We start from the raw sequence: 25777 nt of genomic DNA on the forward strand, positions 1-25777 counted from the left end.
CGTCCTCATAGATCGGAGTTGTGTCCGACAGAGACCCTTCGATGCTAAAGTCAGAAAAGAAATTGATAAACAGTAGATTTGAAAGTTAAAAATAGCAGAGCTCTGACTCAAAAGTGTCTTACTCTCTGATTCATTTACCCCTCCTTTTTATAAATAATTCTGATGTAACTGTCGAGCACGTGGTCCCATTTTATAGTGTTGAATTATCAGACCATAAATGTGAAATTAGTAGATCGTTAATTCTCCTGATTAGCCGTGACACGTAGTCAATAACCGTTCATAATTATTATGGTATGTTGAGCAGATTAACCAATCATATGCTAGTAGAATCGACCATATGTCGATAGAATCTATGAACAATCGTCGACTAGTAGTTCAGTTATACCGATGATTCAAATCGTCCGCTGTTGATCGATAGTAATCGAACATTCGTCAGTCAGCCGACCATAAATCGGTGCGATTTGCTCAATCGGTCGATGAAGAGTCGGAACTATGTGTTCAGTCGATATACAGTCGGAGTCGTGACGACCAAAATTGAAGGTTGATTAGTTTACCCCAACAAATATGGTGCTGGTGTATTATAAAATGAGAGCATCTTTACATATTTTTCCATTCAGCTGTTCCTAATTCGACACAAGTGCTTCTCTTGAATGGGCCGTGCATCAATTACAAGCCGGTCCATGTTTGCAGACATGGAGTTGGTCGTTTGGCTAATCCTGGACGCAGATTGAGAATCTCACTTATTTCAAAGGAAAAGCTAGCCGATTTGCCGAATTGGTTTTCACAAGTTCGGTTTGATTTGTTGGGATTTTAATCCAACTAGTTTAATTACTACGTTCTTTTCTCTTCTATGCGTAAAATAATTCATCCAGCTACATGTTTCATATGAGCCAAAAAGGTAATTGAACCATATTAAACCTTCTCTCTTTTTCTTCGAATTCAATCCTACCTATCATTCAAATTTATGATAGCCGTTATCATCGAGCCTTGGTTCTTCTTCACTTGTAAAAATAAATCATTATTTAATTCGCTAATGAAGTAAAACATTCCACGTTCTGATGGTATCTGATGGGGGGTAAAGTGACAAAAAGAAAAAGCGAAAAAACAGGGTAAGAGGATAATTCTATTATAATTTAGGTCAGGTTGCAACTTACAAATATATTTTTGGTTAAAACATCAAGATTATTCTTGAGACGGAAGCATATATTTATTCTCAGCCGGCCTGGATAGGGTCACTGCAGGCAGAGGATTTCTCCGAGAAAAGGAAAGGCAAGGAGCTCTGTTGCTCCCTTCGTGAGTCTGCTTGGTAGAAACCAAATGGGTCCAGTGGCACGAGACAAAAAAAGGGGGCGAATCCAGAAGGCAACCACTTTCAAAATATGCAATGACTGGAGGAGTGCTGTAGTGAATTTAGCAAACACAAACTCATTCCTTGTCACAGGAATTCGAACTTACTCCTTGTCAGGTTGCTCGAAGGACATCTCATGCATTCTGCACGCCAACCGTTCGTTCAAGTTCTCCAGGTAAATGCTTTTTACTCCTTTATATTCTTTGTTTTTTAAATAATGTTGAAATTCCGTGGCTATCGTTTCTGAATGAAAAAAATTGTGTTTTTATGTTGTTTTGATTGATCTTGTTCTTTAGGAATGATTTTTATGGGATGGCAAATTGCAAATGGAAGTATGTGAAGAAATTTGAAGCTGAAGACCAATTATCAAGCTAAATTTGATTCAATATCAGAACAGAATCAGATTGATGTCATTTTCATGGGTGAGAACTCGCTCTTTAAATGCTGGACTTACTTTTTTGCGTGGTGATCTAAATGTAAGACAACTAAGAGCAATGATCATCGGGTTCCGTAAGACCAGTAAATTTGATTGCTAAATTTGTTCTGATCTGAATGATGTTTAAGGACATGACAACTTGTGCAACAAAAAAAAAAAAAAAGTGACATGTCTTGTAAATTCAACAGCTCTGACAGCACAACCTAATGTATTGATAACACAAAGCATTAGACTTTTGCTTTCATGAAAACAAGTGAAAGAGGAGAAAAACCATTGATTGTGTGAATCCATTATGGGACTTGACAAAGTTTCTTGTCTTTACCAAAGAAATCTTAGTCAAAGGATTTCCAATTAGCAAGCAAGCAATTAAGATCAATATGGAAGTATATGACTCTTTAACTTATTGTCTTGTGGATGAGAGATAAAGGTAGAATGTCACCTTGATGCCGCAAATCTAATCCATGCTTGGAGATTAATGGAAAACCTGCTCCATGAGATGGACTCTGCAATTTGACCTTTTCGACTGTTTCTTCAATACAGGATGCCATCATACACCCCTACAAATGCCATTGTTGTGTATTAAAATATTTAATTAGTATGGATCCTTCATCAAACAAACCCAATTCTATTTCTTATATAAAATACTAATGGTGCTTGTGCTTTTCAATTAAACAAACTTAAGAAGTAGGATGATTCGTATTAGCAAAAGCAACCATGTTATATGCATTGTCATTTTCTTATTACAAACTGTAACAAGAGATCTATGTGATACATTGGATATGCCATAGTGCCATGACATTGCCAGATCATGGTCCACACAACCTTTTAGGGAATGTTTGGTATTTCTGCAGCTTTAGAAAAAGCTGAGAAGCTAGAAGCTCAGTTTTCTAGCTTCTCCTAGAAGCTCTTTTATGACACTTTGTTCTTGTAAAAGCACTCTGAGATGATATTACTAGACACATTCCTTTGGGAAAAGGCTTTTTCTTACTTCTAAAAGCCACAAAAGCACTTCTTTAAGCAATACCAAACCCACACTTTTTCAAAAAAAAAAAAAAAAGTTGGCTAGCTTTCCTTGGGCATACTTTGTAAGTACTCCTATGATCTATCAACCTATGTTTGGTCTTTATGATGATAAATAAGTGGTTCAAATCTATGAGAGAATGGGTTTCAAGAAAACCACAACAATAAGAGGGGGAAAAAATGGAGAGAACATCGAAGACCTCTAATCAGATGTCCTTCAAGTTATACTTGTTTGGCAAGGATTTTACTACATAACTTGTCTGTGGTTTTATATGTAGACCAGTCACCTGCTAATCTAACAATTTCTTTTTCACAGGAACTACAATTGATTTTGTTTCCTTATGATTGTTTCTATGAATTCCTAAGGCATCTTTTTTAGTTATTACATATTTCATTTTACATGTCATATCAAATTTGAAGGTGATTCAACTAAGGTTTGCCATCTTGGTACCGGAACCCATATCGGTACCATCTTATTATAGTGTCGATATGTGGTATGGTACAAGATAGTATACCAAATGTCAGAATGGTACAAGACAGTGTATCGGTATGAGACCAATATAGTATGGTCCATCCTGTACCAGACGGCACGGCAAACAAATTCAACTAAAGATTAAATTTTATGCATATGTGGAATATGAAGCTTGCAAGAGCTGTACTCACCAATTCCAGCAACTGCAGCATCAGAACTGATAGAAGCTAGCAATTCCAACATCTCTTCAGTTTTATTAGCAATGTGAGACTCACTGCTGGTCAGTACATCCAGTTTGGGGATATGAGCAATCTTAGGCCAATCAGGGCCTTCATGTTTCCTGCACCGCTGCTGCAACATGGGGCAATTTCTGATGTCCAATATGTTAAGTGAGCTAGGCAGACCATTCTCTGGTAGTGACTGGATCTGTGGGCAGTTCTGTAGATACAGACGCTCAAGAGAGGTAAGCCTATCTAATGCAGCTGGGAGAAACTGGAGATTTACACAGTCATATATATGTAGGCTTTGGAGTGATGTTAGCTTTTGCAGCTCTTCCTCCTCTCTAGCAAAAGATGTCATCTCGGGACAACTATGGATTCGAAGAGCGGAGAGGGAGGTGAGATTGTGCAGGAGCCCTGCAAGTGGAGTATTGTTAATCTCAAGATATTCAAGTGATGAGGATGCCAGAAGTGAAGAAGACTCAAGCATGGGACAGTTCTCAACTGTCAAGTGCTTGAGCGAGACAAGGGCCTGAAACTGCAGCATTGCTAGTTCTCTGCAGCCACTGACTGTCAGTTCCTCGAGCGCTGTCAGGTTAAACAATGTTTCTTCTGGTAGAGATGATACATTCAGACAGTCAGAAATGGATAAGGAATAGAGAGATGTGAGATTTTGCAAACATCCCATCCTGAGTTCTGGACAGCCTCCGATCTTGAGATGTGCAAGCAAAGGTAATCTATCCTCTAGTAATGCTGTGAGCTTGGGACAGTTCTCCATAGTCAGGGATTTGAGGCTGAGGAGTGCAGGTAATCCTCCTTCCTCTGGGGAATGGACAAGCTCTGGACAATCAGTGATGCTTAATTGTTCAAGGGATCTCAAATTGTGTCGCAGAAACCCATCACATAGGGAAGTTAGTTTAGGACACTCGGTGATCTCCAAGCTAGAAAGTGATGATGGTGAATTGCTGTTTGGTTTTATCCCCTGCATCCCCATAGATCTGGTAGAGCTACCAATCCAACTTTCCTTATCCACAACCTTGCTAATGTACAAGGGAGTGGGGGCACTCTCTGCAGTTTGGGGCAGGATAAGATTAGAAGCTCTCGCAGGCTTGGAAACAGTTGTCCTCCCTCTGTGCCAGCCACTCCTCCCACTCTGGCATCTCATCAAACGACAACTCCACCAAAGATGGGAAACCATCTGCTTCAGTGCCATAAAAGTGATGATCAACCTTCTTTACTGCATCCATCCCACTTATATGTAGACACCTGAGGAAGCGAAGCTGTCCAAGTGAGGGGAGGAATTCCCACTTTTGGCAATTTTGAAGGCGAAGAATTTCTAGATTCGAGAGAAAATGGTTTCTCATCCAGCTTGGAGACCTGCTACCGGCATTATACCAAATGTTTAGCTCCCTCAGATTTTATCTGGCTGAAGGCCTTCAAGTACCTCCCCATCAAGTTCGTCTATCGAATGGCTCTCCCGGTTATAAGTCCATTCCAACGTCAATGTATGAAGATGTTTCTTATCATTCAACCTAGCTTTTTGAGCCTCTTCCCTGCTGATCACGTTTTCTAGCTGTGAAATGTGAATCTTTTGAAGCTCTAACATATCCTTTATCTCGACTATCTTGTGTCCACCCTCTTTATGTACCTTAAATTTCACCAACTCTTCAAGGAAAGTCAATCTTCCAATTCCAGCTATAGTAGAAATCGACTCAGCGTTTGCTTTAAGATGGCGTAGGTTGATCAATTTTGTAATGCTTTTCGGTAGTTCACGAACTTGGCATGCTTCAAGCTTCAGAGTTTGCATATTGTGGAGGTTTCCTATTGTTTCGGGTAGTTCTGCAATGCTTGTGTAAGAGACATCCAGGTAACGAAGATGCTTTAAGTTACCAATAGAATTTGGCAAATCTTTTATGTCATTGTGACTTAAGTCTAGCACCCGTAGGTATTTTAGCTTTATAAACAAGTCTTCAGGAATGTGATCGAATCCAGACTTACAGTCATGCAAGAAAAGGAGAGTGCGTAGTCTTTTGAATCTTGCAGGTTGTTGAATGCAATTGGCTCCAGATTGTCAGAAACCAGAGACAAGTGAAGAGCCTTTCAGCAATTCTGTGCATTTTGCCGTTGCCTACTTTAACACATTCATCAAGACAAACAGATTGGCTAGGTCATGGATCAGATTGTGCATGAAGTAGCTTTCCTCAACTTGTTGGAAGAATGATCTATGCAACAGATCGTCAAAACATTCACTTGCAATATGTTCAATTGGTCTCCTTCCCTGAGGTTGAACGAAGCCCTGTGCTATCCACATTTGGATCAACTTGGATTTCTCGAATTTATGTTCTTTTGGAAACAAGGAGCAATATGCGAAACACTGCTTCAGATGTCCAGGTAGTTGCTGATAGCTCAATCTTAGAGCTGACAGTATATTTTTCGCATTCTGCGGCAGTTCCCATATCTCGCTCTCCAAGATGATTCTCCAGCTGTCTTCATCTAATTTGGAATACAAGAGGCCTCCCAGTATCTTTGCGGCTAGAGGTAAGCCTCTAATCTTGCTAACTATTTCCTTGCCAATTTCCTCTAATTTTGGATGCTCACTGGAGTTCTTATTTGCGAATGCGATTCTTTTAAATATCAGCCAGCAATCTTGGTTTGATAAGCCCTCCAAACAATACGATGAAGCCATGTCCATGATATTCGCCACATTTTTGTTTTGCGTTGTTATTAAGATCTTGCTGCCCCTTTCCCCATACATCAAGGGGAGGAATATTGGCTCCCATTGGTTGCGATCCTCATTCCAGACATCATCCAGTACCAGCAAATACCGATTTCCTGGTAGTTGTCCTTTGAGATTGTCTTGAACCATATTCCAATTTACCAGTTCAGATTGCCTCCCCTTAGAAGCAGATTCCATGATCTCTCTAGTGATCCTTCTAACACTAAAATCATCTGACACATGAACCCACATCTTGAGGTCGAAGTGGCTGTCTATTCTTGGATCATTGTAGACAAGCTGTGCAAGAGTTGTTTTCCCAAGCCCCGCCATACCAACTATTAGTAGTGCTGAGACATTTCTATGACCGACTTGATTCGAATCGTCGGTAATCAGCATTTCTAATATATCTTCCTTATCCTGCTCTCGACCAAACATACAAGATTCATCAAATAAAGAACTGGACTCTTGTCTCTCTGCTGCCTCTACTTGTCTTGCATGATCCCTCAACTCTCCTAGCTTCAAGTCATCTCTGTCCTTGGCTATGTCATCTAGCCTTTCTCGGATCGCATTTATCTTTTTGGAGGTCTCACGATTTAGTAAAACTTGATTGGGATTGAGAGAAGATAGAAATCTCACCTGATTGCCGCTCTCCACTTGCTGCCGGAGTACTTCAGCTTCAAACTCATCCAGTATATCATCGCATCATAAGCTGCATCTTTGAGCTCCTTGAGCCAGATCTTCAAGCTCTGATCTCTGATCTCTCTCATTTCGGTGTCCTCCACGATGGAAAGGATCTTCAGCAGCGTGCGGCGCAGCCGGTTCAGCTCGTGCTTCACGCCCCACAGCGATCCAAACTCCTGCAGCGTGGGGGAGGCCAACTTGTCGAACACCACCTGAAGCGAGGCGGATAGGAATGCTCCACCGACAGTGAGTGCTGCCATCTTCCTCCTCTCAAGCTCCTGCAGCCTCTCCGATCACCATTCGCCTATAATGGATTCCTGGCATGGACTTGACTTGCACTGGGCCCCACATCCCTATTATTTTATTCTTTTGGCCCTTACAGGCGAAAGTTCCTCCATTGACTTTTTTGTGTGCGTCTTTTTTAGGAGCGCTTTTGAAGGTGGGAACACGAAACCTCCAGTGCAACTAGCAGGTTATTTGCCTGTTTACTTTCTATTGCCAACCTTGACGCCATGGTGATCGCTGCCATCGACAACCCGACCCGAAGCTTCTTCTAATGTGACCATCTCCCCCACCACCTACTCGCTTGCAGTCGCATCCTCCCTGTGCTGCCGCCATCACTTATTTTGTTCTCCCAACTCAAAAAGAGCTCAACCAAGCTGCCGAGACAAAACATCTGTTAGGTTGGATGGAATATATCAGCGGGGTTGCCAAGTGACAAGGGTTTGCCACAGCAAAAATTTGTTGAAATGTTCCAACATCGAATTTACTTAGGATGACAAGTTTCACATCCAAGCATCACCCCATCCGGTATAGGAGGGTGTCTCGCCCATATTTAACTAGAAATATTAAGCATAGACTTCTTTCGACCAAGATTTCCTTTCCCCTTTAGTGAATGGTTGAGATTATGTGTAATTGTTCAATAAAGACAACCATGTAAAATTAATATTTGGTAAGCATTAATAGTAAAATCCTGGCCAGCCAACCGCTACATGTGTTGCTGATAAGGTTCATTGACTCAACAAGATGGGAAAGGGCAAAACCCAAAAAAAAAAAGCTTACTTGGTTGAACAGTGGGTTTACTGAACGACAAAACCAGAGGAAAAAGTGGCTGACATGTCAGAACACTAAATTTACAATAACGATTTACATGTCCAAGCATCACATCAACTGTGCAAGGGGCAGCAGGAGCTACTTCTCCAGGTTAATGGTTCTCTTTTGAGAACAAAGTCAGTCCCGCCTAACGCAAGTAGTGGGGAAATTCCCCTCTTTTATATAATTATTACTTGGACAAAATATTGGAGATAACACCACTTCCAAGTCTCGAACCCCAAATGTCATTTGTACATGGAGAGGTGCGACTGCTCAGGTCATCTCCTCTAGGTTAGTTTACGAACAACAGCAGCATTGATTTGAGGAAATACCATCTGACCATCTTTCTGCCCCGTATACTCATGGGTGATACCATGCTACTGCTCCCATTCTGATATTTCCTGCATGACAATTAAGAAAAGCTCAAAATTATCAAAGAGATCATTATATCATTGGAAACTACAATGCAAACAATTGATACATGTTCACTAATCAATAAATGTACAAGGGCAATATTTTGTCAACATATATCATGAAAACTCTTTCTATATTGCAGCTATGGTTCGTGTTTTCTCATCGTTTTAGACCGTCTATCTGAACATAGATTGGGCTAATATGACCATCAAAATCATGCTGGACTAGGTCGTTATTTACAAATATTCAAAGCACCTCTAGAGTGGCTAGCTCAAATCCCTGAGGATTTTTTCTCTCTCTATGGATTCGGATTGGCCCACTTCAGAGGTACATGAGTGGTGTAAATAAAAACCTAGCCTAACCTGCTTTTGATGATTATATTGACCCAATCCACAAATCTTCTAGAATTTTGGACCCCACCGTTCAAACAGGCCTTAAATTTTTAAAGATGTGGTTGGCACTTGGATATGTTCAGGACAGAAAAAAACAGTCTCCTAAAATTTTAAACCCAACCATTCAAACAGGCCTTAAATTTTTAAAGATGTGGTGGGTACTTGGATATGCTCAGGAGAGGAAAAAACAGAGAGAGAGAGGGAGAGAGAGAGAGAGAGAGGGGCAGATATTTATACTGCAGTTGAAAGGCAGATGCAAGTGCAACAGCTTGTGAGTCTTTTGAAAGCTTGGGGGATAAAATAAATAAAAACGTTCTTGAATGGTAGTTATTTCCACTCCTCAGAAGAAAGTCATGGATCATGAAACATGAAACCAGAAACCATGTAACAAAAATACCCACTATGATCCATTTAGCTGGTGACATTTTTACGTTCCGTCAACCAAATTAGCTAAAGTTGCAAAAAAGATGGTTCCCCAAACATTTACATGGGCAGGAAACCGACCTCTCCTAGCCTCAGTCCGCTCATCCCAACATCATTATCTGCCTCTGACAGTTCTTCTTCTATCTCTGCATCTGTGAATGTGAGAGCTCTTTGAAGTTTTCTAGGGGAGAAAACCTCAACCTCAGCCATGTAAACAGCAGTGACAGGACGGTGATCTGAAAGCTTTAGTTCAATTCTCTTGTAATTCAGCAGCTTCATACCCTTTCCAAATGAAAGAATGCGATCACACCTAAAGAAACAACTGCAGTTACTATTGTCTTTGAGAAAGGCATCTTATCACCATGAACAGTGAGAGAAATAAAAACTGGAATTCTATCAGTACTCTTCAGCATGAGTGTTGGTTAAGAATAGCTTCTTGCACCAAAAAACAATGAAGATGGAAAAAAACCACCACCGAATGATGCATGCCTTCAAGATACCAGTCAATAGGTTTACCTTGTAGCTTAAAGAGTGAAAAATATATAGTTCAAACTTTTTGCCAATTACAACTGAAAGCAAAAAATGGTTGTTAACACTCTAAAATTATTGAAACTCGGCAGTACACAAAATCAATAGCCACTATGGTTTCAATAGCATGCATGTTTGCTTTAGTTTAAAAAGCATATATCAAAAATTAAGGCTATTAGGAAAACACCTAGCTTCTTTAAAACCAAAGTTCTCAGCCATTTCTTTAATATTAAGGATGCAATTATTGAGGCTAATTAACTTTTTACTAAAGGATTTTCTTTGAAAGTCTAGCCCAAATGCCTAAGAAGTACCAAACAACATAAAATATAACTCTAGCTGTTTGATCTAACCATAACAACTCTTTCATTTTTAACTGTAGTGAGCAGTTATTTGTTTTGCTTTGGCTATTAAATGTCCATGATCTAGGGGGAAGATTTTTGCTCCTATGGTAAATACAAATGATATTAGGGAAGAAACATATGATGCTGACATAATTCCAAAGAACAAGATTCTAATGGTAATGTTACTTTTAGGAGGTCAACAAAAGGACAGGGAGAAATAACATGACAAAATAGATATTTGGGAGCCTGTACCATGCAGGAGTTCGCCTTCCCGCCCTCGGATCATCTCCAATATACCTCTCTGAATTAACCTCATACTTATAAGTAGGAGGAAAGTTTATAATTCCTTCAGACCAACCATCAAAAGCACGTCCTTTCTTTAGCTCCAGCTTTAGCTGTCATGACATAAAACAGTAACAAATCTTGTAAAAAATCATTACACTAAAGTCAGATAATTGATTAAAGTGAGACATTTACCAAATCATAACTCATGAATATGAAAAACACTATAACACTTCTTGCATAATCACCGTGATGGCGTCATAAACATGTGACAGTGAAGAATACAGAGGGATAAAAAAGAGAGAAAGAAGACATCTTATCCATCTAATTAGTCTAAATGCATGTTACTAAGGAATGACTCCAATTCAGCCACCAAACTTGGGGTAAATTGGCTGTTATCTTAATTTAATTCTCACATCATACATCATCATAGATATTAAAGTAATCGAATTGTTAGGCTTTCTGATTCAAAAAATACATTACAGCATTGCATTTCAATATTGTAGCAGTAATAGTACTCAAAATCCATAATGCATTCATGAACTTGGAGCAGATTTATGCAGCTCATCTGAATGTGCAATTTCTGGAAAGTAGAGAAGAGACTGGAGAAATGTGTCGAGAACTTTTCAGTTTTGATGACAAAGTGGAAGGTAACATCCACAACACAATCGAGAATTCTATTAAATGCAAGGAATGCAGCTATAAAGAGCTAGTAATTGCATGACATACAATAGTATATGTCATGCTGAAACTGTTGGCCCATCATATTGTCAGAACATAAAGAGTCCAGATTACTCAATCAAGACATAAATTTGATCTTGCATCAGATAGACAGCTAAGAAAGAAATCTCTATGATGGACAGGTTGCAACTTGATAGAAACACCCAGCCCAACTACCTGCATTGGCTCATTATGTAGAGTAATATCAGTGCGTATTGCTTGATGTAGCCAATGCACATACTTTCTTTTCATTTTGTCAAATTTCCATTTGTCTTGATTGCCGCTACTGTTTTTATTTGGTTGGTGCTCCAAAGCAACCAATTTTTAAGCACGCTTCAGGAATCTTATTTTCTATCTTTATATTATTTTGTTCATTTGCAGCTTTAAATATTAAAGCATGAGAAATAACCAATCTGGCCATCCAAGCTGCTTCACCCAAAGATGTTTATATCGGATCTTTTAGACATTGGTGTCACGCTCCAAATCCGGGACATAACACGGCCATGCTACCGAGGGATGGAGCCCACGATAACACGAAGTCAATCCATCATAATCATCTAAAATCCGTCAAATAAAAAGATTCAATTCCATTATTCATCAAATAATCGAACCAATATTAGTTCAGAGCATCTAAATCCAAAAGCAAGTACCAACCCAAATCTCAACATTCATAAATAACTACAAATCTGTGATTATAAAATAAACTAAACTTCTGCTGCCAAATTTTCAAACTTGCTATGCAGATCTTCAAGCTTGGATTCCTTTTGCCGATCCTAACCTTATTTCTCTATTCAAACAAAAAGAAAACAAAAAGAATATGAGCTACACTAGCCCAGTAAGTAGAACTTGCGCTTTCTTATCGGATCAAACATAAATTTTTCATGATAATGCAATATTTAGAAAATAGCAGGTAATACAAAATAAAGCATTTCATAGAGCATATAACAAAACAAGTTATAAACTCATCATGCATACATAAATCATGTATATTTCACAATCATGAATCGTAAATTATTTTCATCATGTATTCATGTCATGTTTCAAAATATTACTCACAGATATTCGTGCTAAGGTCACTATTATACCCGAGATAGGACGATGTTTCTTAATCGACAGAGTTCTTAATTCATGTGCCAACTTTATATCCGCTGGCAGGGCCATGTTTCGTGTGGATGCTAGCTCCGGATGTCGACCTTCCCGAAGGGATTCATTCATAGCTATCTGAGAGCCTTTGAAATCATTATATCTTTTTCTTAAAGCATACATATACATAGATGGAAAAACAATAAAATTCATGCTTCATAATCATGCTATTTTCATAAGACATTCATGAAATCAATGCTCATAATAAAACATGCTTTTTCATATCACATATGCCGATCTTTATTTTATGAAAAATTATGATTTCATCAATAGCAATTCTTTGCATAAAAACATGATCATTTAAAAATAAATAAGGAGCATAAAATTTACTTATCTCGTTTATCTTAGATCTTCAGACTTCGTTAAAAGAATCAGCTAATCCTATTTAAAATATCAAATCATCATCAATTTCTATTCCATAAATATAATAAGATTAAATCATAAGGAAAGAGGACTGTTGTCCGGATGTGTCGGACCATCCAGATACCAGGACAATTCAGGATCTCTGATCTGAGGGTCAGATTTAAGTGACTTGATCAAAAAATTATGAAGCACAGAGTAGATCAAGATCAATCAATAGAGTTCATTAATAATGAATTTGAAAGATCCTTTGATATGATCAAATGAGGTTGACATACAGCACGGATATCAAAGCAACTTTGGATCATCTTGTTAGAGTCAATATGAGCCCCTAAAAGATGAAGGCATGACTCGGTACAAGATTTATAGACCTTCTTAGAGAGAGAAAGTCAATCATGAGAGAGAAAGTAGAGAGAGAAAGTGGAGAGAGAATCTTCGTATCCTTCAAAAGTGGCAATCATGATTGAGATCATCAGAGGTTATATCAGGGTGATTTAATATGAATTAACCATGATCGATGTTATCAATTTCGAATATGGATCGAATCGGGATCCAATCTACTGCACGAATTTCGAAGCAGTCTCAGATCATCATATTTTCATCTCAAGTTTATCCTAGGGTCTATAAAGCAATCAGAGAGAGAGAATGACCCTAAAAAGATAAAATCCATAAGAAAAGATAAAAAGTCTAGAGAGAGAAAATAGAGAGAGAATTTAGAGAGAGAAAATGTAGAGAAAAGGTAGAGAGAGAAAGTTCAATTCTAGAGAGAGAAAGACTTAAGAGAGAGAGATGAAAGAAACTTTCTCTCACATGTATTTTTTATTATTATTATTATTATTATTTTCTTTCTTTTTCTTTTCTTTTTCTTTTTCCTTTTTCTTTTTCTTTTTTTTTTCTTTTTCCTTTTTCTTTTCTTTTTCTTTTTCTTGTTCCCGTGGCCTTCTTTGGCCGAAACAGGGGACCTAGAGGTCCCCGTGCCTTTGACCGGCCGATCACGGCCATTCCCCGCCTGACGGTGGCCGGCGGCAAGGGACAACCCTCCTGTGCTCGAAGGCCGAAGCCGGCGGTCGGCGGTGATCGTCGGTGCCATAAAAAATCAGGAAAAAGGGAGAGAAGAACAGGGCTTTCTTCTCCGACGAAATCCGACGGCTCCTGTCGCCGGCGGTCGTGTCCACAGGCATGGAAAAGAAGGGAGAGAAGAGAGGAAGAGGAGGAAGGACTTACCACGGCCTTCGATGACCCCCACCGGCGTGAAATCGCGGCGAGCACGAGTCGAGGGCCGTGGCTTCAATCGAAAAAATCGGAAAACTCCGACGATCGTCGGTGACTGTTGTGTCCTCTCTTAGAGGAGAGGAGGGGGTTCTTATAGGGCTCGTCCTAGAATCTTTTAATGGCCCTAGGACTCCGATTCCTGATCGGAACCGGGGAAGGGGAAGACTCCGATCGGGAGTCTTCTTCCCTTTTTTTTTTTTTCTGGGTGGGCTTTGTGGCTTGAGGCCCAATGGGCCGGGTTATCACAATTGGACTTTGGGGTTTTAAAATGAAATAAATCATAATGCAGCTTTTAGGGCTTAAACATTGACATCAGATGCGAGCAGATATGATAAATATTAAAGGGTCAAAGTTCTACAATATGGCCCTTTCACATTGATTTTAGAAAAAATCAATCCAGAACTGCAGGTTCTGAGTTTCAACCACATCCAGATGATACCTTTGGTTTCAAATCATTTTGGTCATTCCAGTATATACTAATCACAACATTGATTGATTCTAGCAAGTTTCAATGATTTTTTTGTTTCTACTAGAGAAATCATTGATGAATGAATGAATAGAAATTTCATGAATCAATTAGTAATTTATGACCCACAGCCTCTAGATTGTAGACACCCCAGTCAACCAGTTGAGCCGCAATGAGATAAACATTTATCATATGATCATGATAAGACAAAAGAAAAGGACATTTGACTCTTAAAATTTCATCTTGAGAAGAAAAAGGCACCATTTTTCAGTTCAGATTATCATGTCAGAGTTAATTAGGAACTGAAAAATGAGAAAGCAATACTAAATGATACAGATGTTGGTAAAAGAATCAATAAACTGTGACATAGGCAAGATAATGGAGCAGCTAGTTACCTGATCCTTCTCAATGAGCTTATCCCAATCCCTGTTGGAGATGAGTTCATGTGTTCTTTCATACGATAAGTTGATGCGATAATTTAGATCTCCTAACCAAATAATCCTTCTGAAAAGTTTGAAATAAAATTGTTAAGATTAAAACCATCAAGGAAGTTTAAGAAGCAGGTAAGAAGATCACAAAGTCAAGCAGTAAAAAAGGCTTGAACACTTTTGGTTTTTTTTTCCAGGCTGGGCATAATTCAGTCAATTTACAGAATATGGGATATCTTACATATAATATGCATTTAAATATCTTAGAAGCCATTCACCCTATGGGCTGCTGTATTCAGCATTCCAAACAAGAATGCCCTAATTTATTCATGCAGGATCCCCATCATCAACAGTTTGATGATTATAGGCACCAACGAAGTAACATGAGCCTACCAGAAATTGCAAATGTCCCATAATGGCCCATACTTAGTTCAGAATAGATATACATGGTTTTGATTTTTGAACTATACACTAGGATTAATTGCATCATTCTATTATGAAGGGTAGATAACAATAACTAAGAACTCTTATCCCAACCATCTGTGGCTGGATATAAGGATCCCTTTTAGCCATTAGTCCTATTAGAAGCTACATTTCCTATTAATGAAAGATTTAACAAAACTTATTTCACAACTTTGTTTCAATCTTTTCTTCATATATATATCTATGTATGTATATATGTATGTATGTATTACGTGTAAGTATACATGCACGCATATGTCTTCCAGTCCTCTTAGTCCAGACACGTGAGCAGCAACAAATTTTAAGCATAGCTTCCTTTTATATCACATGCCATGGTGTGAGAATATATTTTGGTTTAAGAGTAACATGGGCACAAAGGAAGTTCTAAAAGAAGAAAATAAAGAAATCCTCAAATGCTCTGATTCTTTGAAAAATCCAACAGTGGCACCAGAAAATTCATACAAGTCAAGCCGACCGGATAAAGCACTCTCACCGAATTGGACTGAATTTTATTGATTGATCAGAGATAGAAAAGGAAATCGAGAATGCTAAGAGCAGTGTTTTGAATCCCATGAGATAGGACTATCCCGATTAGCCTATGGAACAGGACACAGCACCATCCCATCCTGCTTTGACACTTGGGACATGGGACATCCCAAGACATGCTGATCGGAATACTAATACAATGGTAGGATAGCCCTATCCCAACATTCGGAATGGTATCCCATCCCGGTGTCCCATGGAACATCCCACTGGGATTAGAGACCATGGCTAGAGACCCAATTTTGGGCCAAAATGCCACCTTAAACTCAGGGCTATAAAAGATGGGTTTAGGATGGTGAAAATCCTTAACTGGTTCTGAAATGGAAAGTGATGCCTCATCGAGTTAGCAAAATCAATATCACTCAACCAAACCAATGAAGTACATCTCATACAGCAAGGGAAGCTTAGCTGCACAATTTTCTTTACAATATCAATATATGAATCAGAAAATTCTTAACAAAGCACTCTGCAAATCAGCTAAATTAGCAGCAGTGAGGGAGACATTTCTGGATGTAAATACATCTACCTTTGATTTTCATATAGGACAGTGATCTTTGCAGAGTTCTAAATAGGACAGTGATCTTTGCAAAGTTTTAATATTAAAAGGCACAGCAAGAAGCAGTTCTGAGTTCTCATATAAGCACAGTCCAAAATGTTGGGGTTATTAATAGTTATTATACCGATCAAAATAATAAATCAGAAAAATTATACAGAATTTTTATCCTGTTCTCACTTTGGCAGTATTATCTATTTAATGATTCAACTCTGCCATATTTCATGACACTGAAAAGCTGCAGCTATCAATACGATGATGAATAAAATAATATTCGATCAGTCATTTATGCTAAGTTCAGTATTGATAATAAGTGACATTAAGGTAAGTAATTATGGCACAAATAAGGAACACCTACATTGTTAAATTGCTCATTTTATGAGGGTATAATCATAAAGGATTTTACAATGCATGCTTTTTCACTTATCCTGGAATAATATTCAAATATTAGTTTTTGTCAACATATAGCACAAGCATTTTAAATCCACATGCAGAGAAATAATGAGATAGGGAAAACTAATGCAGCATCCATGATGATTTCACAAGAAAAAGGATTTCAGACATCCTAAATGCCAGTATTCCTGCAGAAGGCAGAGCTTTGCTTTACTTACTCATGGTCATTTATTGTTTTTGACATTTCGATACTGGAACCTGAACTAAATTGTGTTCTCCGGCGAATTTCTTGCACATCAGCATTTCTTCGAAGCGCATCCCCATCCTTTTCTCCAGATGTCAGATGACTACATATAAAGCAAAACAGTGTCTGATATATAGACATGCTGACTGATATTGATCCCTGGAACATGTATGAGGAAGGATAGTTGGAAGTCATTACCTCTATAATTTTTATCACAAGAAAATATATAATGAGGATATTTAAGTGACATGCAAGACCGTGCTGGCGCATCTGGATTCAACTGTACCTTCATTTTTTTTCAAAATGAGGAGAGAAAAGAATCAAACAAATAGCATACTGCTGATAATTGATACATTCATTAACTTCAACAAGACCTCAGGTCATGTAGGGCACGTATAAAATTCAGAACAAAAAAAATCAATGCATGTATGAAGCTAAGAGTAAGTTACCAAATGGACAAGGGATGGTATCAGGAACTACTCTTGATGGTGATATGAAGCTTCAAACCAACTCATCTTACCCAAAGATATAGCATTCTTCCCCCAGCATAACCTACTCAGATTTTTTCCAGATTTAACCTACTACTAATTGCAGTTAAATGACATATGATAAAGATAAATTTTAATCTTATATAACTATCAATCATTGCAGTGTTTGAGGGTTGACTCAAACTCAAATACAACAAGAGAAAACAAGGAATCCATTTCCAAAATAACTTTTTAAAGAAGAATTAGTATTTGTAACTATCACATACAGAAAAAAAGAAATATAAAAAAAAGAGAAGTTCTCAAAACATGAGGAGGAGACTTTAAAATCAAAAGGAACCTGACCTTGTTGCCAATGTATCCCATGACACCAACACCAACAGTTGATACCTTCAAGTTTTGAATATGCTTGCGCAGGCTTCTACGGACCCATATTGAAATATAAATCCCAACCATTTGCTTGCTTATTATTCTCACAAAAGAAGACTTTTTCTTTCTGTTTATGACAGTATCCAAATTAACCTCAGGAATTAGACCTGACACTGAAGAATATTTGAAATCCCCATTCCTTGACTTGAATGAAGTGCAAATTCTAAGAGACTTAACTGAACTGAATGGTATTGAATTATCCAGAGCATGTTGAGCCAACATGTCCAATGGTTGTTCTGGCCAAATTAATCCAATCCTCTCTGAGCTGCTAAGCATTCTGGTCAGCTTCTTTTGTTGGTCAACTAATGCTTCTGAACTTATTTCACATTTTTTAAAACTTAGATGAGACTTATCAAGCATCTTTAGGGAAGAATTCTTGTTATCTTCCAGCTCTTGTTGCATGTTACTTGCATCAGCTCTAAAAGAAGAATGGGATGCTAAATTGCAATCTGAATCATCTGCACGAGCATTAAGTCCGTCTTCATCTGTATGAATAGTAGAAGGCTGCTCATATGATGAATGAATTTCCTCATCGCTGTCACTATCAGACTCAGGCAATAGTTCATCTTCAATGACAAGAGCATCATCAGATGGCTTGAACCTTGATGGCGAAGGAGGGTCACTGTAACACTTGTACTTTGTTTTAATTGGTTGAATCTTATCTAGTGTTTCTCGAATAATATACTCCCATCTTGGAACTGGGCGGTTGTCCTCAGCACCAAAAATGTTCCCAGCATTTAATGGTACAATTTCCTGAAGACTGCAACATGTAGAGCATATCTCAAAGAGCCATTATAAACTACAGGATACAGACAAGTATTGATTATGGCAGACAGAGAAAATCAAAATTAGAAATAAATCATAAGAATCAAATAGAACCTCTGCCTCAATATTAAGAAAAAAACTATCTCAGATGCTATTTGCCTACTCAATGCACCCAACAGCACAAGCAAAAATGTGCAGCCCTAAATTTTCAAGAGAGGTGCTTATAAATAGGGAATTGTTAGCCTGACCTAGTACACATGTAACCAGAGCTCTCAAGAGTAAATTTTAGGTCAAATCATCAAACTTTACATTTTTAACTAAAAAATGGTGATTTAAAAAATGGCTATCCTAGCATTCCTTAAAACATACAAGGTCTCATTTCATTCTGTTCAGTGTAGCATGATCCATCAAAAGTTTCCGTTTCTACCATAGTGCTTGGGGGCATCTATTCACTCTTTAAGAGTTTGTGTGTGCAGGATCAGTTGGAAGTAGATAATACTACATGTGCATTACCTCATAAGGACACATAACTTAGTTCCTCAAGGTGAATAAATGCAATTCTTGAAGCCAGGGAGTCAAACACCCAGCTTAGCCATTAACCATGATGTTCCATATATGAAAATAGTGTAAAAGAGTGCTCAGTATAAGTTTACCCAAGCACATAGATATCAGCAGGCTCCTCCACATCAAGCCACTCTCTGATGTCTAGGTCTTCTGGTGGAAGTTTCCCTCCAACGTTCCATGATCCTACACAAATCCTGTACAGGAACAAGAGCAGTAGATCAGGTAACAAAGAATCATTAACTTATTCCTCCCTAATTATGGAAGTGTATGAATAAAGGAGAAAATGGAAACTATAGGGAAGTACACAAAAAAATAGGTTTTCCAAGGAATTCACATAGAGCCATCTACAAGCACAAATATACATTTATGGAAAGGGGTCATATAGAGAACATATGCATGCCTGAGCTCTTTGGTATTTATATATTGTGCACGAAGGGTCTCTGATTTTCGTCTTCGTGACCCATATGGTATGCCTTCCATGCGGCTATCTGCACATACAAGGCCCAGGATTAATCAAGCAATTTTAGCAAGTAGGTAGAAACCTCTCATGCATCATTCCTATTAGGAATTTAGTAGAGAGAATTTCCAATCCATGATAGAGGCACGGTATGGAAAATGCCTCTAAAAATTTAACCTTACATTTTCTTTTATATCCATTATCAACAAAATGATTATATAAGAAGGCTTGTACAAACATATGAGAAGGTCTCTTTAGAGGTAAGCTGATTTTCTCAGTAAATGTTTTATTTATATTATACAATTCAAATATGAATGTCTTACTTGCAGTGCTAGAAAAATAATAAATACTGTTGAATTTACCAAACTAAAAGAACCACAATGTATAGCCGTTGAAAAGGATAACTGAAGACTGAATATGCTTTTTAATTTCAACTATTAGTCTCACTATCACAAACTTTCAAGAACTACAAGTTTCTTCAAAGACATAGCTAGTAGAAGAGAAATGGAGTATCTGCAAATTTTTTTCTTTAAAAAAATTAAAAAAAAAAAACACACCAGTATCCATTAATAGAGCTGCTTTGATTTCATTTATGTTTCCCCACAACACAACAGGCTCTAAAATCTAATTTATTGTGAATTGACATTATGAAAACAGCTCTTGAATGCAAAATAAAATTAAGAGGCTCTTAGAAGAGCTTGGCATCAAATTTTTATGGCTTTATGTTGGCAAATTTGGCACATACAGAACTCGTGAATCTTTGTAGGACAAAAAGCTTCCTCAACCACTGTTTATCATAATTGCTTCCAACATTTCCGCCTTGAGAAAATGTTTGCACCAACAAGCTACTGGATAGGCACAAAGCTCTCGAAATTTCTCTCCCTCACTCTTGTCGCAGAATGCTACACAGTGACTACTTGTTGACTCTGTTCCAAAAACAGCGACAGTTTCTGTACTTTATTTTCCTCATTCTCCTCTATTCCAAATTACTCCTTGCACTCATTATTTTCTTCTCATAATAACATCGGTGGAACAATAACCCTCCAAACAGAGATTATAAAAACAGAAAAATTCACGCAATATTCAAAGACAACTCTTGTTTTCTCCTTTTCTCAACTTGCATGTACGTAGATCTAACTTTCTTGTATGGAAAGAAAAAAAGGAAAAAAAAAAATGAAGAATAAACTGACTAGTGAATCAATATTGCCCATTCAATGGCCAAAAATACCAAAGCCTCATAAGCTTACCACTTGTTGCAGCCTCAAGTCCACCCAATTGACGTTCCCAACCACACATCTCTGCAGAATGTCATTACAAGGCCAAGAATCAAGAACCAAAATAGTCTCAAGGAAGAACACAAGAAGCATTACCCAGTTGTCGATGAACAAACGTTGAAAAGAACAATTTTTCACAAGGAAATTAACCGTAAAAAGAAAAATCGAAATAAACAAAAGAAAGAGCACAAGAAATAAAACTCGGTCGTGGATCAAGAATCTTTTCTTCTTCTTCTTTTTCTTCAGTTTCTTGTATGTAATGAAAAAACGATCTTTTTTGGGTTTGGAGGTGACCTTCGTAGTCGTACTCGCTCTCGGTGGTGTCTCCCTCGTCGGCGCTAAAGTCGGAATCTCTGGAGCTGATGTTGAGCCATTTCCGGAGGACAATCTTGGGCCACAGCTGCAGGCACGTGCAACCCAAACAACAGATTTCAGCCCAATTCCTCTGCAGTTTCCCCAATTCCATTTGAACTCGGAAAAAAAAAAACAGAGAGAGAGAGAGAGAGAGAGAGAATCTTGGAGCCAGGGAACCCCCATTGAAAGATTCTCCGGCGGCCATTGGCGTAGCTATTCCGAGTTGGGTTTAACGAGAGAGGGAGTTGTCGTACCTCTTTTGGCTTCCTTGGTCTCCGGCTCATCGGCTCGAGGACAAAGCAGCAAGAGGAGCGGTTTACTCGCCCCTCGTTTCGCCTCTTTTTTCGATCTCTGTTAAAGATGAGACCCGGAACTGGCAAAGCAAAACGACATCTCCCGGTTGCTGGCATTTTATACGTATTTAGTCACACGAGGGAAGATGAGATGGGGTCCGCTCTGCTGGCTAGGCTTGGTGGGCATATCTAGTTCTGCTTGGCATCTAAGATGTTGACACGTGGAGGCACAAAACCGTTTGATAATGCTTGGAGTTTTCCATCCAAGCTAGGAGAAACTATACCTTGTCAAGGCACCATATAGCCATGCTACAGCCTTTTGTTCTTATAGTGCTGCATTGAGAGGCAAATTTGATAAATAAGGTTGGTAAAAACGAATGACTGTGATTGACTGCATACATGATCGTGTGTGCACACCATATAAGCTATAATTTCTTCCAAAATTGCCTGCAAGTACAATAACTGCGTTGGCAGCGCAATGCCAATGCCTGTGTGTGTATCACAATCATTAATCACTCTATCAACTTAGTTTACAGCAGGTCTCCAATGACTTAGTGGAGTCTTAAAATTAGTTGTTGTTGCGGCCAATCGCCTCGTCGTCCGATCGTCGGAAAGCATGCACCTACAAAAAGAAGTCCGCACTGACCGGAGGCAGCTCCGGCGGGAACCCTCCGACGGTCAAGTCAGAGAGGTGACTGGGCAACAGTGAAATGCAGACAGAGAGCTCAATCGAGAGAGAGAGAGGGAGAGAGAGGGGCGAGCCTGCGTTCTTTGGGAGAGACGGAGCGGATTCCTCCTTTGCACTGTTGCCTTCCCCGGTATATATAGTGGAGTTAGGTATGGCGCTGTCATTAATGGCGCGGACAAGTGAGGAACTGTCAACTCACTGTGGGCTGTCAGAGCCGCCGTGAAAACGTCATGTCGCCGTGCGGCCGTCCAATCACCAGGGTTGACCCGGCTCCCGACGGGATAATGCCCCTAGGTAACTGCGCCGCATGTCCGTGTCAGAGCTGACAACGTCTGGCGGCTGTACGGTGGTTGGAGGAGCCGACCGACCTAAAGTCGGTAGCCAGCCGAGTGGTGTCGGGCCCCTCTATCGGTCGGCGAGCTTCATGTAAGTCGGCCATATAACCTCGGGGTTCAGTCGGTCGGGATGGATACGCCCGATATACCCCCAGTCGGCGATGGGCCGTTGGACGGCCGGCGGTCAGCCGCTGATGGCATCCGTCAGTCGGTCGCCCCGACCGACAGTCGGTCGGGCGGTCGGGCCCTCCGACAGTCGGTCGGGCGGTCGGGCCCTCCGACAGTCGGTCGGACGGTCGGGCCCTCCGGCAGTCGGTCGGCGGGTATCCCCCAACAGTTGCCCCCCTCCACTCCTAAGTCGGGTGGAGAGCTGGCCGAGGCTTTCATTCGGGCAGCAATCCCGGACGGCTGGGAGTGGATTTGTCGCATGTGTAGATCCGACCGTACTGCTGGATGATCCGATGTCAGACGTCTCATGAATGCCTAGCGATCCGGACGTCCAGTCGATTTCAGAAGTCACGTCGGCGTCAGGTGTCAGACGCCACGTCTTGTCGCCGTCAGTCGTTACGTCGGTGTCAGAAGATCGGACGCCGGACGATACGGCGTCAGTCGATCGGATATTCGGCGCCGATTGCGGGAGAGAGGGCCGCTGTCAGGCGTCCCATCGGGAACGCGAACCGGCGGGGGCGCGTGAACGCAGGGTCGCGCCCCGCGTGCCGCGTGTCAAGGTGGTTGGCCGGCGCCCCCTCCGGCAATTAATGCGGGCGGTGCGGCCGTCCCGGGGCGGGGCGCGCCGAATCCTCCGCCAACCGGTGGGCGCCACGCGTCGCACATCTGCGGGTCTTCGGTCGGCGCGGAAGGATCTCGGCCGTCGGTCGGCCCTATATATATAGGACCTCCCGGACCCCTGACCCACATTTGCAACACTTCGCTGGGGAAACTCTGTCCGGGCGATTTTCCAGTCGTCGCGGGCAGAGCTCTTCTTCGCTCGCGGAGGGTCCATCTGGTTCGTGGCCCCTCCTTCTCCTTCTTCCTTCCTTTCTTCTCTTTATTTTCTTTCGGCCCCTGCATAATGACCAGGAAACCGACTCAGGGAGCTCGGTCGGGGAACCCGACCGACGACTCCCGATCGGCTCCGGAAGATGAGGCCTCCTCGCTTTCGGGGCCGAATGTCGATCAGCTTCGGGAGCACTATCGCATCCCGGAGCAGTTTCGGCTCTCCGCTCCAGGGGCCGGTGGTCGGGTCAACAACCCTCCGCCTGGCGATCTGGCGCTGTACGTTGAAGACCTTCGCGCGGGTCTTCGATTTTCGATTCCGGAGTTCGTCCAGAATCTACTTGATTACTACGGACTCTGTCCGGCGCAACTGGCGCCGAACTCTGTTCGGTTAATCATTTCTTTCGCGCTGTTGTGTCAGCTCTTGCCGACCAACTCCCGTGTTTCACTCTTCCGGGCCTTCTTTGTGCTCCGACCCCACCCTAAAGCCCGAGGGTGGTGGCTCTTCAACCCCCGGAAGGGTCTTGCTTTCATAACTGGTCTTCCATCGTCCATTCATGGATGGAAGAACCAGTTTTTCTTTGTTTCCTCCTCTTCTTCCTGGGGCTTTCCTTCTCGTTGGGGTATACCCCGAACAGAGGCCAACGATAACAGTCGGGTCGATGCGGACGACCGGGAGGACTTCCACCGACTGAAGGACATGTCGGTACCGAAGCAGAGGGAGCTTGTTACCGAACAAGCTCTCTATGACACCGGCTTAAGTCTGGTCCCCCGAATAGGTATCGCCCGATCCTCCGGCTTTCCTTTTTGCTCATCTTTTGGTCGGCTTTTGGTCCAGCCTTTAACTCTCTTGTCGGTATTGCAGGGACACCACCGAGGATGAGGCCGACGGATGCCGAGATTCGGCAGTTCGCCAAGAGGAAGAGGCCAGCATCGGGGGCCGGCCCTTCGCGTCCTGCAAAGAAGCCAACTCCAGCCCCGCCGATCGTCGAGTCGCCGGCAACCGACCAGTCGGAGCCGGTCATAGCTCTTGCGGCTCCGACGGTCCAAGTCGAGGAGAGGCCGACTGAGGAGGCAGCCGAAGGAGTATCGGTGTCTTCGCCTATGCGGGTGGAGCCGGATGACGTTCGGGAAACCGAACATCGTCCGACGGCGTCCGTTGGTGCAACGGGAGGCGCCGGGTCAAACTCCAGCGTCCCGTCGCTGCCAGTCCCGTCGGTCGGGGCAACTGATCGGGGGAAAGCCCCGATGGAGCCCGCGGAGGAAGATAGGTCGGGGAGCCGCTCAATGCCTCCCGGCGCATACTACCCCGAGGGTGCGTCGGCGTTGGCCGACCACAACCTCGCGAGGAGGTTGTGCCAAGGGATCCTCCTCCCAGCCGACGTAGAGTCGCTGCGGTCCCGGCAGGTGGCCGAGATGCTGTCGCGGTTCTACCCGACGATGGTTGAGGTAAGCTTCGCATCACCTTTTCCTTTAACTTAGAAATTTTTCGGGTGATGCGATTCTGACGAGGCTTTTTGGTCGGCAGCTGATCTTCACAATGTCCGAACTGGAGGCCGGGTACCGAAGGTTCGGCAACGTTCGGGCGGCCTTCAAGGAGAAGTCGGCGGCGGCCGAAGCCGAGAGGGCAATGTTGGCCGACCAACTCCAGCAGTCGGCCGACCGGGAGGCCAAGTTAGTCGACGAGGTCTCCCGGCTTGGGTCCGAACTCCGGTCGGCCAAGAAAGAGGCCAAGCACAAAGGTCGGGCCGTGCGTCGTCTTCGACGCGAACGGGATGGCGCAACTGCCGAACTCCAAGGGGAACGCGAGCAACTTCGGGTCAGCTTGGGGAAACTCGCGGAAGCCGAAGAGGAGCTGTCCATCGCCCAGATCGACGCCGAAATGGCGAGGGTCGAGGCGGAGTCGGCGAGGCAGGAGCTCGCCCGTGCTGAGGACGAGGCAAGGTCGGCGAGGGAGTCGGCCGACCGGGCGGTGGAGGACTTTCGGTCCTCCGACCAATACCGGGAGGAGATGCTCGAATCGGGCTTCGCCTCATACCGGGTCGGGTTCGAGGACGGTCGGGATGCCGTCCACGCCTTGTACCCGGAGTTGGACGTCAGCCGCGTCGTCCCGCCGCTAGCCGAGGAGGAAGGAGTCGAAGGAGAAGGAACGGAGGAGATGGCCGACCAGCCGTCGGGAGGCATCATTAT

General features: G+C 41.7%; 2 protein-coding genes and 1 long non-coding RNA gene across 8 annotated transcripts; 1 reads left to right on the forward strand and 2 right to left on the reverse strand.

Annotated features, from left to right (window-relative positions):
• Positions 1-674: 674 nt before the first annotated feature.
• Positions 675-7898, forward strand: LOC140858396 (uncharacterized). 4 transcript variants are annotated; one of them, XR_012141964.1, is made up of 6 exons: positions 675-1109; positions 1231-1523; positions 1645-1770; positions 3486-6032; positions 6133-7211; positions 7317-7898. It is a non-coding gene; the product is annotated as an uncharacterized lncRNA (long non-coding RNA). The 4 variants fall into 4 exon arrangements; XR_012141965.1 differs by lacking the exon at positions 675-1109 and having other exon boundaries at positions 1128-1523; positions 3448-6032; XR_012141963.1 differs by lacking the exon at positions 675-1109 and having other exon boundaries at positions 1128-1523.
• LOC105047806 (putative disease resistance protein RGA3) lies at positions 1994-7151 on the reverse strand. The gene is given in 9 exon segments (XM_010926888.4): positions 1994-2341; positions 3468-4472; positions 4475-4633; positions 4636-4914; positions 4917-5534; positions 5537-5596; positions 5599-5658; positions 5661-6911; positions 6914-7151. Coding segments are annotated over 9 exon segments (3696 nt in total). The 3' UTR covers positions 1994-2315.
• Positions 7829-21684, reverse strand: LOC105047723 (type I inositol polyphosphate 5-phosphatase 1). Of its 3 annotated transcripts, none has more exons than XM_010926774.4 (11): positions 21530-21684; positions 21216-21321; positions 20895-20945; positions 19591-19678; positions 19280-19384; positions 17778-18621; positions 16922-17106; positions 14720-14828; positions 10334-10476; positions 9294-9534; positions 7829-8384 (listed from the first exon to the last, which is right to left on the reverse strand). In XM_010926774.4, exons 1-11 carry the CDS (start codon positions 21557-21559, stop codon positions 8361-8363), a joined length of 1926 nt encoding a protein of 641 aa, XP_010925076.1. In that variant the 5' UTR covers positions 21560-21684; the 3' UTR covers positions 7829-8360. The 3 variants fall into 3 exon arrangements, with proteins under 3 accessions (XP_010925076.1, XP_019706955.1, XP_010925075.1); XM_019851396.3 differs by having other exon boundaries at positions 21216-21366; XM_010926773.4 differs by having other exon boundaries at positions 9294-9522; positions 21216-21366; positions 21530-21677.
• Between the last annotated feature and the right edge of the window lie 4093 nt (positions 21685-25777).

This window comes from Elaeis guineensis, chromosome 6, assembly GCF_000442705.2.
Source record: "Elaeis guineensis isolate ETL-2024a chromosome 6, EG11, whole genome shotgun sequence".
In the NCBI taxonomy this organism is placed as follows: Eukaryota; Viridiplantae; Streptophyta; class Magnoliopsida; order Arecales; family Arecaceae; genus Elaeis; species Elaeis guineensis.

Excerpts from the sequence above, each read along its gene's own strand:
- LOC105047723 (XM_019851396.3), bottom strand. The coding sequence starts at position 21,559 with ATGAGCCGGAGACCAAGGAAGCCAAAAGAG. Across the intron at positions 14,829-16,921 it reads AAAACAATAAATGACCATGA|AAGGATTATTTGGTTAGGAG; the intron begins GTAAGTAAAGCA and ends CAAACTTTTCAG. Across the intron at positions 8,385-9,293 it reads GCGGACTGAGGCTAGGAGAG|GAAATATCAGAATGGGAGCA; the intron begins GTCGGTTTCCTG and ends ATTGTCATGCAG.